The sequence below is a fragment of the Gopherus flavomarginatus genome, chromosome 3 (genome assembly GCF_025201925.1).
Source record: "Gopherus flavomarginatus isolate rGopFla2 chromosome 3, rGopFla2.mat.asm, whole genome shotgun sequence".
Taxonomy (NCBI): domain Eukaryota; kingdom Metazoa; phylum Chordata; order Testudines; family Testudinidae; genus Gopherus; species Gopherus flavomarginatus.
In genome coordinates, this window is record NC_066619.1 from 260,244,813 (window position 1) to 260,262,264 (window position 17,452).

The following is a 17,452-nucleotide window of genomic DNA, read 5'->3' on the forward strand; positions in this document are numbered from 1 at the left end:
CGTCACCAGTGGTCCTTGTTGAACAGGTTCTGGACCGGGCAAGGTCTCTGTTCAGCCAACCAGTATCTCTGGGGTCTTCATGACAGCCTTTTGTGCATCTGCGGTGCAACACAGATGATGACGCACACTGTCGAGGAATGCCTGCTGACTAGGGTCCACGGTGGCCTAGAAGAACTGCATCACGCCATTGAAGATGCTATCGCTTGGCTAGACAACTATGCACATGCTAAATGATTTAACTCTAATCAAAATAAAATCTCATGAGTGTGCTCAAGAAACCTGTGTTTAAATCAGAATGGAGAAAATGACTGGGATTACAGAGGACAAGTAAAGTAAATATGATCCTACAAAGATCAGATCCAGATGCAGAAATTATTGGGTGAGTTTTAGGCCTGTGTTATGCAGGAGATCAGACTAGATGATCAATGATCAAAATGATCTAAAAATCGATGAAAATTGCAGAGACTCCTCCATTCATGTTTATTTCTCTGGGAAGTGAGGGCCCTTAGCCCTTCCCAGGAGGCATTCAGCACCTTGCAGGATCAGGCCAACAGTCTCCAAGTACAAGAGCGTAGAGAATTATAGAGAATGACAGGAGGAAAAGAAGAAAATTGCAGACTAGCCCCTTACTACCAAATTTAAGGGTGTTAGCCTCATGTAGTGGCTGCACTGAACACACCCAACTCTAGTGTCTGAAGAGAGGAATAAATGCCACAGCTGGATATTGGACTAGTAGCTTGGAAGTGGAACAAGCTGAGAGATCTGTACAGACAGGAAAAGAAATGTAAATTTATGGCAAAAATTCCCTATCAATTATATATGAAGCAAGTCATATTGAATTCATTGGGAGCCATTTAGGCATCTTTGGGTCAAATCTGATTCCTGCATGTTACAGCTGTGTGGTCATGGCACTATAGTTAATAAAACTGAGTAATGTAAATTTTCATTTGCATTTAAGAAAAACTAAATTCTCTATCCTTAATGTCATTTCCAATCATAAATGTTAGTTAAAACCTAGGAAATTCCAGCAGGGTGTCCTTATCCGCTTCATTAGTCTACACATTTATTAATAAACCTATTTTAAAATATATAGGATTTACATTCAATCAGAATGGTAGCACTAGGCCACAAAGGATTAGCTGCTGATGGAAAAATCTTGAAAAACTTTCTTTGGAAAGACCATTCTATTTGCATAGCAGAGATTTTTCTGGATTCCTCTTCTCCCTTTTATTTAAATTAATGGGAATATTGGTGTGAAAACAGGATCTTTGCTGCTTAAGAATTCAATGGCTCCCCCTATTCATTCTTCAGATAAAATGGCTTGGCCATGGAATTTATATCCAAATCCAACTCTGTGAGTGGGTGAATTTCAAGTTCCAATTCAAGCTTGGTTCCATTCATCAAACTCAATACTCCTCACTGCTTTCTATTCTATTTAGCTTCTTATACAGCACCCATCACCATGGCATCTGGGCACGTGCCCAGTTAGCCATGACCATGAAAAAAGGGCTCTTTCTTGTCTGCAGCATAAGACTTTGCCATCTCCTGTCAGATTCAGACTTAGTCATAATGATACATGCATGCTTGGCTCAGTTCTGTACACCAAAATATGGAACTGCCTACCTTAAAATCTACAATTGGTTAAGAACAAAGGAGCCAATCAGCTCAGTGACACAGGCCACTGAAAGCCTATCACCCCACTGTCATGCTATCTTACTGGCTCCCCATGGAACATTTAGTTCAGCTGAAGAATTGGATCATCATCTTCAGACACTCCATGGGCCTGACGAAAGTTACCTGGGGAGCTGCTGCATACCACATGATGACAACCTCCTGTGATGGCTACCTTCCACTGGAAAAACAGAACGGTCAACCTCAAGCGTGAAATTTGTGTATGCAGGAGATGGAGCTTTCTCAGCACCTCACCTATGAATCTGGAACACAATTCCAGAAGAGATAAGAAGGGCCATGAGCCTCAGTAACTGGAGACCAAAATGCAAGCTCTCTCCTTTCACCTACATTTCCCATAATAACCCCCACTTATAAAAAACTGAACCCATGAAAAGAACAAAAGCAAACCCCATACAAACTAACCAAAAATGTAGTCCCTGATGACTGGAGGGAAGAGAGTGAGAAATTTATATTTTATGTGTCTGCTTTATTATGTGGAGAGAAACTCTGATGGTAGGGTACTGGGGGCCCTATAAAAATGATGTAGCTAGATGGTGATGGATATACCGAACTGGGGTAATCTCTTGACTACTCAGCCTCTGCGGAAAGAGTTAATAATCTCCCTTGCCTAGTGGACACGTGTCTCAAACCATCATGAACAACCAGGCTTACTTGTGTCCTTATTAGCATCTCAGCAGAGTTGATATGGGCTACAGAGACTGAACTGCAGGGGATTCCTCCAAGCCAGAGCTGAGGCATATTGATAAAGCAATGTGGAAGCATGCACGGCTGCTGTTTGTGCTTGGCATGGTGGGTAGATAAATAGAAGATTGCAATGGACAATTGTTCTAACAACTTCTCTGTATCTAGATACTTACATGGCCTTCATCTCCAGAGGATCTGAGAAGATCACAGTCATTAATGGATGTTATCCTCTCATCACCTCCATGAGAGAGGCTAGTATTAGCCCTGTTTTACAGATGGCAGGTTAAGTGACCTGCTCCAGATCACATAGGAAGTGTGTGGCAGAGACAAGAATTGAACCCAGATCACATGACTCTCAACCATGTCCACTGTACACTAATGAATCTGTCTTTCCTGGGGCAGACCTTCAAAAATTCTGGATACAGGAAGTACAGCTGCTGAGTTGGTTCCAAGTTGGGGGAAAGGAAGGGGGGGACAGGGCGTGTTCTGCTTCCTACAGGTAGTGAGGAGCCCAGGTGTCCTCTGTCTATTGGACATTTCTCATTGGTGGAGGCTGGTTACTGTTTAAGAGTTGAAGCAGCTGTTTTGTATCTTGTTTGTGATGCACGCTCTTGTCCTGTATCAGGTGTTTCTAGGAGGGCAGGAAGATAGATATGACATGGGAGAGCCAGTAAAAAATGTTTACAGCCAGTAGCTGTTTCTGATTCTCTGGCAGTTTGTTGCTGCTAGAATGGAAGAAGGAGTGATATTATCTAGGACATCCAGCCTCCACGTGTTTGTCGTCTGTCTGTCAGGCAGAGTTTATATTCACACATTTATGATCATGTGTAGTCAGTTTAGACTTTCATATACCATAATTCTGAACCTCTCTATTCTTGTGATACTGACTCTGTGGCTCTCGTGGGTCCACAGTTTTGATTACAGCGCCCATCTGGCACACCTGAGACAGCACAGATACACAACATTAAGCAATTTGGTACTAATAAGCAAACACAGCTGAGTTTTTCTCCTGCTCCAAAACCACATCGAAAGCCACCAGAAAACAATACCATGACCTTCCTTTCAGGAGCCAGGAAGTGGCGGGAGGGTAGAAGAGTCGCAGAGTAATGATGGATTGCTGTTGTGAGGTTGTGACATACTGTCTCATGGCTTTATATCACTACATGTTGACAGTGAGCTGCGGCATTGCGTACATCAACAGTGAAACTTCAAGAAGTCATGTCATTGTATCCATCCAGCATCACAAAGGGCCTGGTGACTCATAATTATCCTTTTGTAAGTCCTTTGGCCAGTGACAAATTACAAGGTCACTGAGATGAGGGAGAAGTCTGGGGAAAACATGATACAGCTTGTTAATGAGCCTGTCTTTCATAGCTTTTTCTTTTTAAGGCCCCAAGCTCAGAGCTCCAGGGTCAAGGTGAAGATGCAGCATCCCTGCATAGCTGGGAGGATAATTATTGCAAACAGTTCTACATGTGGTTGCAGGCAAAGCAGTGTCCTACTCCCCCATAATTTCCTTTGGGTGTGGTCCTGGTGGTGGGCAGGTCAAAGCACCTGCTGTGGGTAGTCTGCTGACTGCCTTTCAAAAGGAAAAAGCTCTTGCTCCCAACCTCCTCTACCATTCAAAGCAGGCTGGAAAATGTCTTTGCTTGGAATACCTTTTGGCAGGCTGACTGCTTCTGAGAATAATACACATACGTAAGCAAGAGCCTGGAGCAATTTATGAACAGGAACAAAGAGCATGGCTTTGATAGGCTAAAGAGATGATTGCCCCATTTAAGCTCCACAGAAACTTATTACCCTACGGGAGATTTTAGGAGCAGCCTCCACTTTGCTTGTATACTTGTTACAAAGGCCGTCCCTAGACTAGAAAAAATAAATCATGTTTTAACTAATACATTTTTAAACAATACTATAGACTAGCGTATCTGGTCATGGTCATCTGAGACCCTATTTTTAAGCAGGACCCATTTTCCTAGTCTGGGTTGAACCTTAATGCTAATTGAGCATTGATGTGTCATTTTTTTAAATGGCAGAACATCACTGCTGTTTTCATTTATTTTCTCCTTCTCTTGAGTCTTATTTTGCTTTGTCTATTCCCATGGTAAGCCTGAGATCTCAAGGCACTGTTGGTCACAGTATCACAGCATCTGGTCTAATTTATCCCTTGAATTCCACATACCAGTATTTCACATGTTAGTCAGTCTTTATGTGCACCTGACCCCATTATACTTGATTGTAAAGTGTCAGTTGATGGCAAATTATATTCGCAGACATTGACTGAACATAATTACTCAACAGGAACCATCAACCTGAATCAATTATCTATGCTGTATGCATGTTTCCCTGAGGATTTTAAGAATGAGTAGGAGTAAATGTCATAGGTGTGCCAACAGTGCAAGAGGTTATTTAAGTATGCAGGGCCATTTCCATCAGAATTTTATCTGTAATGTTAAGCTATAAGTAAAACAGATCTATCAATTGTATTGAATTAAATTAAATGGATTTATTTGATTACCTGGTAAGCTAGTGAGCTACCAAAACACACACCTTAGTAAGCAAACACAATGTTGGGAAGTGATGTAGAGTTTGTGGTATAGTATGATTCTTGTTGTTTTTATTACAGTAATGCCCAGAGTACCTTATTAGGGTTAGGGCTGTGTTGTACTAGTTGCTGTTCACACACATAAGAGGATACAGTTTTTGCTCCAAAGAGCTTAGAACAGGGGTAGGCAACCTATGGCATATGTGCCAAAGGCGGCACGCAAGCTGATTTTCAGTGGCACTCACACTGCCAGGGTCCTGGCCACTGCTCTGCATTTTAATTTAATTTTAAATGAAGCTTCTTAAACATTTTAAAAACCTTATTTACTTGACTTACAACAATAGTTTAGTTATATATTATAAACTTATAGAAAGAGACCTTCTAAAAATGTTAAAATGTATTACTGGCACACGAAACCTTTACCCCAATGCTGGCAGCCAATACTGTGGTAAACTAACTAAAGATGTATTAGCTAAGAAAAGGAAATGAATTATTGAGAGGTTAAAGCAGGTAAATATATATGTACAGGTGAGTCAGTCTATAATTCCAAATAGCAGCAGTGATGTGATAGCCTGCCAGTTTCCCAAAAGTCTCTCAGGGCTACCCAGAATAACTCTGGGGATCACCATCTTCTCAGTCAGTTAATCTGCCCTATTAGAATCCAAACAGTCCAGAGATGAAGGATCTTTCCTTTAATCTATTCTTATAGCTGCTTCTCAGAGAAAACAAGCTGACTGTCACTATCTTTGTGGGCTTTTCCTTTGATGATGTTGAGTGAGGAATGCACTATGAGTCTTTGACCTCTGATCTTCACTAGGGCTAAGATTTAATCACTAAGATTTTTAGTAAAAGTTATGGACAGGTCATGGGCAATAAATAAAAATTCCATGACTTTTACTATAAATATCCCGGACTAAAACTCAGCAGCTCCTGGGGCCCCAGGGTGCTCCTGTTCTGAGTGGCCTTAAGACACTGCTGCTCTGGGGACTAACAGTTGGCCCCTGCTTCAGCAGCAGGGGATGACTGCCACCCACTGCTCTGAAGCCCCTGGGGACCACTGCTGATCTGGGACCACCACTGCTCAGGCAGCCTCCAGGGCCAGTGGCATCAGCCGCTGCTCAGGGGTCCTGGGGGCCAGCTAACCCACCAGCTGGCCCCGTGGTCCATGCCAGCAGCTGCCTGAGTGGAAGTCACAGAGGTCCCAGAAAATCATGGAATCTGTCACTTCCAGATCTTCATAACAGACTCACTGCCTTTGTCATGACACACAATGGCACTTTTCTGTTAAAGTTTTTCATTTGCATTTCACAAGGCCTCTTTCTTGTCTGATGGGTTATTTAGTTACAGGGGTATTTAAAATGTAAATGTTTGCTATTACATTATAACAGGATACAGAGAAGTGAAAAAAATCCATGTAACATCCCATTAGTTTTCATAACATTTAAACACCAAATATACTCTGATACATTTAACAATTACTTTGATGTATACTAATACAGAAGTGAAGTGACATGATGTGCCAACATCACACTAACTCAATTTAATGTAAAATTATTATTACATCAGTTCTGATATATTTAGCTCTGACACTGGAATGCCTTTGTTATCTGTGCCTTTCAATTTCTATGAATCTGGCATGGGGATAGCAGCCATTTTGCTCATAGAGTTGCCATACTGTTACAGAGGAGACACTATGTTCTCTTATGGAGACTTTACTATTGTTCATTCTTGTTGTCATTTTTCCTTAATCTAAATTAAAACTCCCTCCAAGTGAGAGTAAATATTTTCCTCTTTGTGTATGGAAATGCAATATTAGCAAGTGTGTTTATCTAATAAGAGGATCATCTTTCGTTTTGCTATAAGATCTAAATAATGCTAAAACCCAATAAATGACAAGGATTTTTACACTGCTATCATCTGGCTGGTCAGTTTGTTTTCAACATGCGAGATAACTCCCCCATATTTTGACATAGTGAGGCAAATTGAGAGCAACTTCAGCAGCAGAGTTTGCATATTTCTCTCTGTTTCTGTCTCTTATTCCTCAAACTGGAGCTAGCTATAAAAGCAGGCAGATGAGAACTAAGTGCAGTGGTGCAGGTGTAAGGCCAACAATAAAATTCAGTTACGACCTGCAAAATACTCCCAGATTGTGCAGTTTCACAAACACTCAGAACAGCAAAAGCCACTTCCTAAGGAGGAAAAAAAAATGCTAGGAAAAGGCAGACAGAGAATTTATCAAATGTTTTTGTATCAAGCTTAATTCTCATGCTCCACAGTGGCAGCCAGACATCAAGTCAACCTGCTTATTGTCCAAGAAATCATATTCACTTATTGATATTTTCTTCTGTTCAGACAACCATTGAACAGAAGATGGCACAAAAATAGTGGGGGAAGGTTTCAAAGTGGTGCATGTAGCCCATTATTTTTGTAGGACATGCACATACTGTAGGTCTTGACTATTACTTTTCAAAAATTGCCCCAGTATTATAGTGTGGGTACCCTGGTGGGTCTGTATGAGATTCCAGAGGAAATAAACAAAGGATTGCTGTAGCGCACAAAAAGCTAAATTCACCCCCAGCTTAAGCTTGCATAAAAACTCGAGAATGGTCCTGCTGGAAAGGAAATCTGTACCTCTGGCAGAACCTTATGGTGCGAGTGGGAAGGGGGTCATTGCTGACCTGCAAAAGGATGAGAACCCCTATTGGTGCAGCAGGTTTAGTTGGTGCAGGCAGCTGCACTTTACAGCTGCACTTTGCCAACTGGGTTGCTGAATTTGTTCCTATTACTTCAGTGTCAGCAAATTCCAAATATTTAAGCCTGTAAAGGTAAATCACAAAATGTCTTTCACATGCGATTCCCCACTGAAATGTAAATCATAAGCCTTGTAGAAACCCTTCCTTTAGATCAAGGGGTAGGCAACCTATGGCACGCGTGCCCAAGGCGGCACAAAAGCTGATTTTCAGTGGCACTCACACTGCATGGGGTCCTGGCCACCAGTCCGGGGGGCTCTGCATTTTAATTTAATTTTAAATGAAGCTTCTTAAACATTTAAAAAACCTTATTTACTTTACATACAACAATAGTTTAGTTATATATTATAGACTTATAGAAAGAGACCTTCTAAAAATGTTAAAAATGTATGACTGGCACTCGAAACCTTAAATTAGAGTGAATAAATGAAGATTTGGCTGACTCCTGCTTTAGATTATATATCACTGATTCAGAGCAATCTGGGTAATTTGGTAAACAAGGTGCAAGCAAACAATATTAACTATGTTTTAATATGGGTAAATGTACATATCTAGGAACAAAGAATGTAGGCCATTCCCACAGGATAGGGGACTCTATCCTGGGAAGCAAGAACTCTGAAAGATTTTGGGATTGTGGCGGATAATCCGCTGAATATAAGCTCCCAGCTCACTGCTGTGGCCAAAAGAGCTAATGTGATCCTTGGATGCATAAGCAAGGGGATCTTGAGTAAGAGTAGAGAGGTTATTCTGTTTCTATATTGTGTGGCCGCTGCTGGCATACTGTGTCCACAATGCAGGAGGATGTCGATAAACTGGAGAGGGTTCAAAGAAGAGCCATGAGAATGATTAAAGGATTAGAAAACTCGCCTTCTAGTGAAATAGTCAAAGTGCTCAATCTATTTAATTTAACAGAGAGAAAGTTAAGGGATGATTTAATTACAGTCTATAAGTGTCCACATGGGGAACAAATATTTAATAATGGGCTCTTCAGTCTAGCAGAGGAATGTATAACTTAATCCAGTAGCTAGAAATTTGAAGCTAGACAAATTCGGACTGGAAATAAGGTGTACATTTTTAATAGTGAGAATAATTAAGCACTGGAACAGTTTACCAAGCGTTGTGGGAGATGCTCCATCACTGACCATTTTAAAATCAAGATTGGATGCTTTTCTAAAAAAATGATGCTTTAGGAATTAATTTGGAGAACTTCTATGGCCTGTGCTATATAGGAGGTCAGCCTGGATGACCATAATGCTTTTGGCCTCCAAAAACTATGAATATCAAGGACTCAACAGAGGGCAAGACCACAACAACCTCTGATATGAGTGTGCAGTTGCAGGGAAGGGAATGGATAAGTAGTTTTTTATCCTTTACTGCCAACACAGACTGCATGAAGGTCAAGAAGAATCACAGCTCCTCAGCTAATTGAGATCAAGTCTATTCAGAGAGACTCAAAAGTCTGAAAACCCTGAATCCAGAGTCTACCTTTAGGAAAGATTGTGAATCCTTCCTCTTTCCACCACAAGTGATGCTCACACTATGAACATTCTGTTAATCTTGCATCCCTAACAATCAAAAGAAAAAAAATACCAACTCCAATCAGAGGTTTGACATAAAAAAGGGGGGACAGATTCCATGAAATCTGCTAAGGATTTCACTGTTACAACTGATTTTATGAGGAAAGCATTCAGAAGCACATAGGTTTATTTATAATTGGAGATATACCAATCTCCTAGAACTGGAAGGGACTTGAAAAGTCATCAAGTCCAGCCCTGTGTGTTCACTAGCAGGATCAATTTTTGCCCCAGATCCCTAAGTGGCCCCCTCAAGGGATTGAGCTCACAACCCTGGGTTTAGCAGGCTGATGCTCAAACCACTGAGCTATCCCTCCCCCTTAGTTTCAATGAGAACTAAGATTTTCAAAAGTGCCTAATTCTGAGGTTCTCAGACTGGGAGTTGGGACCCCTCAGGGGGTCGTGAGCTGTCAGCCTCCATGCAAGACCCTGCTTTGACTTCAGCATTTATAATGGTGTTAAATATCTAAAAAATGTTTTTAAGTTATAAGGGGGGGTCGCACTCAGAGGCTTGCTATGTGAAAGGGGTCACCAGTACAAAAGTTTGAGAACCACTGGCCAAATTCCTATTGAAATTAATAGGAGATAAGCACCTATGTGTGTCTAAAAATCCCATTTTTGCATGTCTGCATTTTTAGACACCTTTAAAAATCTGGCCTTCATATACTATCGAAATGGACAGCAGTACATCTAACATGCTTAAACCAGAAAAGATCATTATAATCCTCTAGCCTGACCTCCTGCATGAAAATTTGGAGAGTGATCTTTTGGCTTGATTTATGATGATTTTTGCACCCCCTTACATCCCCCCAAGAAAATCCTCAGCCCTTTTCATGGGAGGTGAATTCTGTTTCCTGGCCCAGCTCTCGTCAGTATCATTACTGCCATTATACAAATGGGGAAACGGAGGCACAGAGCAAGGAAGTGACTTGCCCAAGGTTGTCCAGCAGGCTAGAGCAGAAATAGAACCTAGGCCTCCTAACTCCCTGCCCTGGGCGCTAGCCACTAGGCCATACTGCCCAGTAAATATTAGAGTGCTTGGAGCCTTGGATAGGATTCTTTTTTAATCTATTGTAAAAAAACTAAATGAGTAAATGAATAAAATAATAGTAATAAAGATTACCCACACATTATGCATACCAGTCAACAAATCTATCCATGAAGTTGACTATAAAGACCAATCAAATTCAGTCTTCAGTTACAGGTAATTAAGCTGGGCACTGGGAAAAAATATCCTCCACCACCACCGCATTGTGTATATATAGCCCATTATTCCAGCCTGATCTCATTAAGTGACACACTCGCCCTGTAGGATAGGTATGGGATGGAGAGGGATTGCTTTGCCCATGTCAAGCGGGGAATGCAGCACCTCTTTAACAGCAAACAGAAGTACTAGACATGTTCTGAATAATATGTCCCCAGGTGAAACTGCAGGAGGAACTTATTTCAGCAGCTTACAACGAGCTGCATAGGAAAGTGGTCAGTCTAACAGGGTTAACACCCTCATTTTTTTTTTTAAATAAAAAATGCCATATGATATTTAAAGGCCTGGGTTTCCGTTTTATGTCTCATCTGACCAATGCAGCTCCAGCAGCACTGTGTCCCATGCTGGAGCATTGGTTCAGTACCGACTCAAAGGGAAGAGTGCCACTTTCTCTCTGGAAACAAAACAAACCGTGCACCAGAGGGGGGGCTAGCTAGGGCAGAGGTGCTCTTTGTACCACCCTCAGCATGGGGCCCCTCCTTTGATCTCCTCTTAACATCCCCCCACCGCTGACCCCCCGGCATGCTTTGTGCCAATTTGAATGCTTGTAGATGAGTTTGGCCTTTTTGCTGAGACCTGATTTTTTTTGCTTTGCACTTCTCTTGAGAGGCTTTTTTCCTTTGACGTTGGTTTTAGAAACCGGGTTCTCCTGATTCAGTGTTGATGGCCCAGCTATGTATGTAGTAAGCAGACTCATGGCTGTAGGGAGGAGGATGTTCTGGAGTCTGTTGGCCCCTGGAATACTATCTCAGAACTCCCTAAGGCCAAATTGGATAGGACAATATCCATTCTCTGGTCTCCCCTTAACCCATTCTCTGCTTGTCCTTACCCAATGCATTTCTACACACACACACAGAGTATCCATCCATTCTGCACCCTACACCACCCAACCCATACATTTTTTCCAATCAATTTTGTTTTGCTCTCAGCAATGTCAACTCTCTGCTGTGGCTCCCCACAAATTAATCAGTTCAGCTCTGTCTTGATTCCCTCCTGTGCCATTCAACCATCTGTTCTGTTCTCCCTTTTCCCAATCAGTTCATATCTGCAGCTGTGATTAATCTCTTCTAGAATTGCTCCATCCTAAATCTTTTCTTTCCCTTCCTCACTGGTTCTATCTATATTTTTTCATTTCTGTGCTTCTGGACTCAACATTCCTGATAACTGGCTTGGGAATCAGGAAACGGGAGAAGGAGGGGAGCAGTAGGGTGCATTGGGACTTGTTGGCTAGGCCTGCAGGCTGGGAGAAAACAGAGCAACCTCTTCCTCATTCATGCTCTCCACCCTCCAACCAACAGACATGTGACATCAGCCATTAAAAGGCATGGAACACCTGTATTTCATTGTGTTGTCAGCATAATTTGCCAATTATAATGGTTTTTAACTATAAAAGTCTGTTTTTAAAGGATTTTCTTTTCACTCTGAGTGAAATCATTTGCCAAAGAAAGAAAACCTGGAAAAATTAATTGTCACATGAAACCGAGAAGTCCTCCACACACTGTGCTGCAGTGTCCACTGGGTGGCACAATTGTGCTGCATTCTCAGGACCAGCATGCAAATTGCAGCCTGTGGCAGTGGATTGTGGAATGGGCTGAGACTGGATGTAGAATGGCCTTCTAGCTAGGCCCAGAATGATCCCAATGGACAACTGCCAGCAGCTCACTCAGTGCTTGCTCCCAGCAAACCTCTCCTGTTTTCCCCAGTGATTTACCAGAGTTTGGAACAATTATGTATGGCTAGCGGTGCTGGCTCAACAACAAGTAGGTGCAATAGTTGTGAACAAAAAGTGTGTCTACGTCTTAGAAAGCTGCCACTTGCCTTAGTCCACCACATCAGCTTTGCAGTTAGTGCTGGTCAGTTTTTAAAGCACTGGGAAATACTGGGGTAATGGTAACACATCATTTCTATAGTCAGAGCATTGCACAGATAGCCAGGGGCAGGACCGGCGGCAGGGTTTCTCGCGCCCTAGGCGCACGGCCATTTTGCCGCCCCCCGCGCTGATCCTGCGGCTACAGTGGAGCTGCCGCAGGCATTCCTGCGGAGGGTCCGTTGGTCCGTGGCTTTGGTGGAGCTGCCGCAGCGGTGCCTGCAGGCGGTCCACCGGAGCCGCGGGAGCAGCCGACCATGCGCAGACATGACTGCGGCAGCTCCACCGGAGCCACGGACCAACGGACCCTCCGCAGGCACGCCTGTGGCAGGTCAACCAGAGCCGCCTGCTGCTCCTCCCCCGGCAAAATGCTGCCCCCTCAATAATCCTGGCGCCCTAGGCGATTGCCTAGGCTGCCTAAATGGTAGCGCCGGCCCTGGCCAGGGGTGCATGAAGAGTGACGTGTTTAAGTATGATCATCGTCCCATTTACACATGAGGGCAGAGCACTGCAGTGACTTACCCACAGCCCCTCAGTGAGTCAGACCTGCCAATTCCCAACTCTGTGAAAAGTCCTTCACACCACCGAGACATACTGTTTGGGCAAGGTAAAAAAGGCAGGTGATTATATACCACCACAGTAATTCCCTCAGTAATTTTACTCAAGTAAATTTGTTAGTCTCTAAGGTGCTGCAAGGACTCCTGTTCTTTTTGAGTAATTCCCTAGTCATTTTGCTCAGCATAGGGGAGCGGGCAGAACCACGGCCCCTCCCCTTGCACACTCCTTTTTCCTCCCTTCCCTTCCCACTCACTCAAAGTAGAGGAGATTTCGGGCAAGTAGTGGGCAAGCTAAGGAAGTCAATGAGATCGAACAGGTATAACTGGAGGGCAAAACTGGACCCCACGTGCAGTGGGAATATGTACATATCCCTAAACCAATGGGCACAGTACTTATATTCTTATATGATTATTTGTCCATAGTGAATATATATATCATTTTAATCCCTGGTAGACTGAGAAGACAGCAGGAACAGAGTGGTCAGACGTCTAGTTTGGACAGGAGAGCATCCCTTCAAACACATGGAAAACTTCAGGATGGACGCAACAACAACCTACTGGGACATGGGTGCACAAAAGGCTGCAGCAGCTAGTTGGACATGCATCTTGTTGCACAGTTTAACACCGAAAGGGTCCGTGAAAGCTCATCTCTGTGCACAGCTTGATATTTCACCTCCCCCATCCCCCCATCTCGGAAAACTGACTCCTACAAAAAAGTGCAATCCCATTGCTGAGTACAAAAATACAAAGCACACAGATTGGATGCTCAATTTACACAGATGACACTGTTTCTCTTTAGACTGTGCTACCAGAAAAATGACCATCAGCAGCAAAATATAAGGGGTTTCTATGTTGACCCTCCTTTTGTAACATCTTCAAAATCCTGGAGCAAAACTTGAAAGAATTCATTTGGACATAGTCTCCATGGTTGGCAAGTTTCTGGTTACTTGCAAGATACAATGCTGTCTTGGCCAGCTTTGTCCTTAAAATCTTACATTATCAAAGGAAATACTCTGCCATCTCTGTTAATTAAAACAATCTACTTAAATTGGAATATGGAATTTTGGGAGAGTGCTAAACACAGGCCAAACATTTGCCATTAAGGTCATAATGTATGTATACAGTGTAAATATATTAATGTAGTTTGAAATAGACCAAATATCTAATACTTTCATTTAACTATCTGAAATGAGTTGAAAGAGTCGTAGCATGAATGTTCTTTAACTTTATTCATTCTGCTTGATAGTAGAAGACCTGATCCTGGTCTCATTAAAGTCAATGAGAGGTTTGTTGTTGATTTTAGTGGCAGCAGAATCAGACACATGGATAGTGTATTATTATGAAAGTGAAAGATCATAGGCTGTGCAATTGAGAACTCAAAATCTGAGAACTAAAATTGTTAGAAATTTGCTCATGTCCCTAACATTTAGAGAGAAAGATGTTGTTATAAACTGTGAAAAAGTAATGTGTCTGTTTCCAGTGATCTGTTCTGGTTAAGAATTGTCTTAGACAGGGAAAAATACATCCACTTACTTAGGAGTAACACTCATATAAAACACTTTTAAAAAAAAATTATGGACACCTCCATATATTTATAGTATTTTCATAATTTGGTACATCTACATTTTGTTAATAAGTGCATAATTGTTCTGCTGTGTTGTTTTAATATTTTTTAAGATCAACATCTGTAAGCAAATCTTCATTTTCAACTTTTTAAAAAAATAAATTAGACTTTTTGGAAGTGATAATATGCATATTTTATTTAACGTATTCTATTTTTATTGTATTGATTATAGCATAATTTTTTTACACAAATCCTATTTGTTTTTTATAATTGAGTCTATTTTTAGATTTGGTTGGACATTATATATAATTTTTGGCATAAAACATTCATAATTTAGATCCTTGCATCTTACAAGTCTAGTGTAGTGAAATAGAATGATTTTAGATCTGTCATCTGAAAATGATGTTGTTAATTACTTAGCTGTGGCATAGGCTGGAATAAACACAGGATCAAGACAAGGAGCAGAGTTTTTCTGGACCCATAGATGGCAACTTTCCTTGTCCTAAATAAACCTTTTTGCTTATACTCTTTTAGAATGACTTTGTTCTTGCTTAAAGTTTGTTTCCCTTGGGAAAAAGCACAGCTAGTACCATTTCATGTGATTTCTAGCGACTTCCATATTCCTACTGTAATTTAAATGAACATAACAGGAAATGGTCCTGAAAGTACCTGTATAAGTAACTTTACTTCTTTGAGTAGTGAGAGACATAAGTAAGTAAATGTTTGCAGGCTCAGCCCTATCTATGATAAATATAGGTAGTTCATGAAATACTTGTGAAGTTAAAAAGAGCATGACCAATCCAGAACAATGGCTATACACATTGTAATTATGATTGTTTCGGGTGAAATTACATTTCTATTACCGTTGCTCATGTTCGGTCTGGTGCAGCATTGGCAACATAAGGGATTCTGTGTCCATGGAATAAAATGTAAGGAAAGTAATGATCCACTCCAGAATTTCTTTATAGCAAAATTTCTTCAATAACCAATCATATTATAAACTGAGGATTTCTCCTGAAGGTGGAATTAATTTTAGTTAGTAGCAGGAGCATATGGTCTGGTCTTGCAGGGTGCTAAGACCTCAATTCCCATTATAGTCAGCTGGAGGCAAGAGGGCCTGATGCCTCATAGTCCGTTGCCATGTGTTTAGTGTCCTGACACCTCAGGGTTGCCAGCTGTCCAGTTTTTGAGTGGAACCCCTGGTTGAAAAGGGACTCCAGCTGCTCCAGTCAGCACCGCTGACTGGGCTGTTAAAAGTCCGGTCAGCAGCGCTGCAAGGCTAAGGCAGGCTAGTCCCTACCTGTTCTGGCACCACACTGCACCCCTGAAGTTGCCAGCAGATCTGGCTCCTAGGCGGGAGGACCACAGGGCTCCACGCTCCTATTGGGTGGGAATTGTGGCCAATGGGAGCTGGGGGTGGGATGCCTGTGGATGACAGCAGTGTGAGGAGCCTCCTGGCCCACCAGCCTACGAACCAGACCTGCCGGCCGCTTTCCAGGGCACAGCGCAGTGCCAGGACAGGGCAGGGAGCCTGCCTTAGTCCCACTGTGCTGCTGACTGGGAGCCACCCGAAGTAACCTCAACCCCCTGCCCCAGCCCTGAGCCCCCACCCAACCCTGATCCCTCTCCTGCACCCCAAAGCCCATACCCACTCCCACACTCCAATGCCCTGCCTCAGTCTGCAGCCCCCTCCCACATTCAGAATCCCTCAGCCCCACCCCATAACCTGGAGCCCCAGCCTGCACCCCCAGTTAGAGCCCTCCCTCCCACACACCACCCCTACCCCAGCCCAGTGAAAGTGCGTGGGGGGAGGAGCGAGCCACCAAGGGCAGGGGAATGTAGTGGGGGGGACCTCCTGGCAGGGGTGAGGCTAGGGTGTTCAGTGTTATGCAATTAGAAAGTTGGCGCCACTACTCACAGAAGGTACTCAGCACCCTCATGGACTGGTTCCCCAGTGTGCAGTTCTGCTCTAAAAGGCAACTCTTAAAACTGGCATTTGGGGTTCCATGCTTAATGCTGCTTCATTTCTGAGGCAAATGTGTTCACTTCGCATGAAAGGTCATGGAGCTAGTATTCACCCTTCCCCAGATCTGAGTGTCAGCCCCTTCCGTACCCCCCTCCCCCATTCATTGGACTTTGAATGTCTAGCTACTTTCTTACCATCCTGCACATCAGCATCACCACCAAAGCTTCTGCAAATCAAATTATGCCTTCAGTTACTCCTGTGGAACCCTGGTGAGTTCCAGGAATGACATTAATGACACCTGTGCAAAATCATGACCCTCCCATGTTTGTGCAGGTGTAGCTGATTGGCCTGTAACTGGAATGTCTGATGATGATGCACAAGAAAGTAAGGAACCCAGCTGCCTCTTTTGTAACAGTATTGACATCACAGGGTTGATAAGAGCAGTAACAAACTCATTTCCCTCAGTATAGATAAGACCTACCCCCAGGCAAAGCTGAGGAGGCATTTGGTATAGTCTGGAAATCACATACACACTTTGGACCCAATCCAACTCCTCTTGAAGTCAATCAGCTGGTTTTAATAGGAGCATGCCTAGGCCATTTAACTGATTTCCACCTTACAATACTAGAAGGTTAAAAAGAAAAGAAAGAATTAATTTAACTTGTAAATATGCTTTATGGCTCCTTGAAGTCAATACACCTTTGTTTAGCAGCAGAAATGGGACCAGGAAAAGAGGCCAGGGGCAAGCTGCAGCCAAGTCATGGATGATTATTCCGAAACACAAGGATAATACTGGGAGGTCAAAGTAAAAAAGAAATAAAACTGAAAGGGGCTCTTCAGGGCTCATTCATCCTTTATAACTTTACTATCCTGTGTGAGCTCAGATCACTGGGCTTGTCTTGGTTACTCAAGTCATAGCAATACTTTATTTCAAGGGTAAAATATTTGGGTCACAATTTTGTTCTGAGCAGATGGGACGGGGGGGGGCG

The 17,452-nt window shown here is 42.7% G+C and overlaps 1 protein-coding gene across 2 annotated transcripts in view; it reads left to right on the top strand.

Moving 5' to 3' along the window:
- STK32B (serine/threonine kinase 32B) overlaps positions 1-14,615 on the top strand; it is a 275,254-nt gene extending 260,639 nt beyond the window's left edge. For both annotated transcript variants that reach the window (XM_050947849.1, XM_050947850.1), the window contains one exon: positions 13,388-14,615. In XM_050947849.1, coding sequence (XP_050803806.1) covers positions 13,388-13,526 — 139 coding nt within the window. In that variant the 3' untranslated portion in view covers positions 13,527-14,615. The remainder of the gene's footprint in view (positions 1-13,387) is intronic.
- Positions 14,616-17,452: the final 2,837 nt, after the last annotated feature.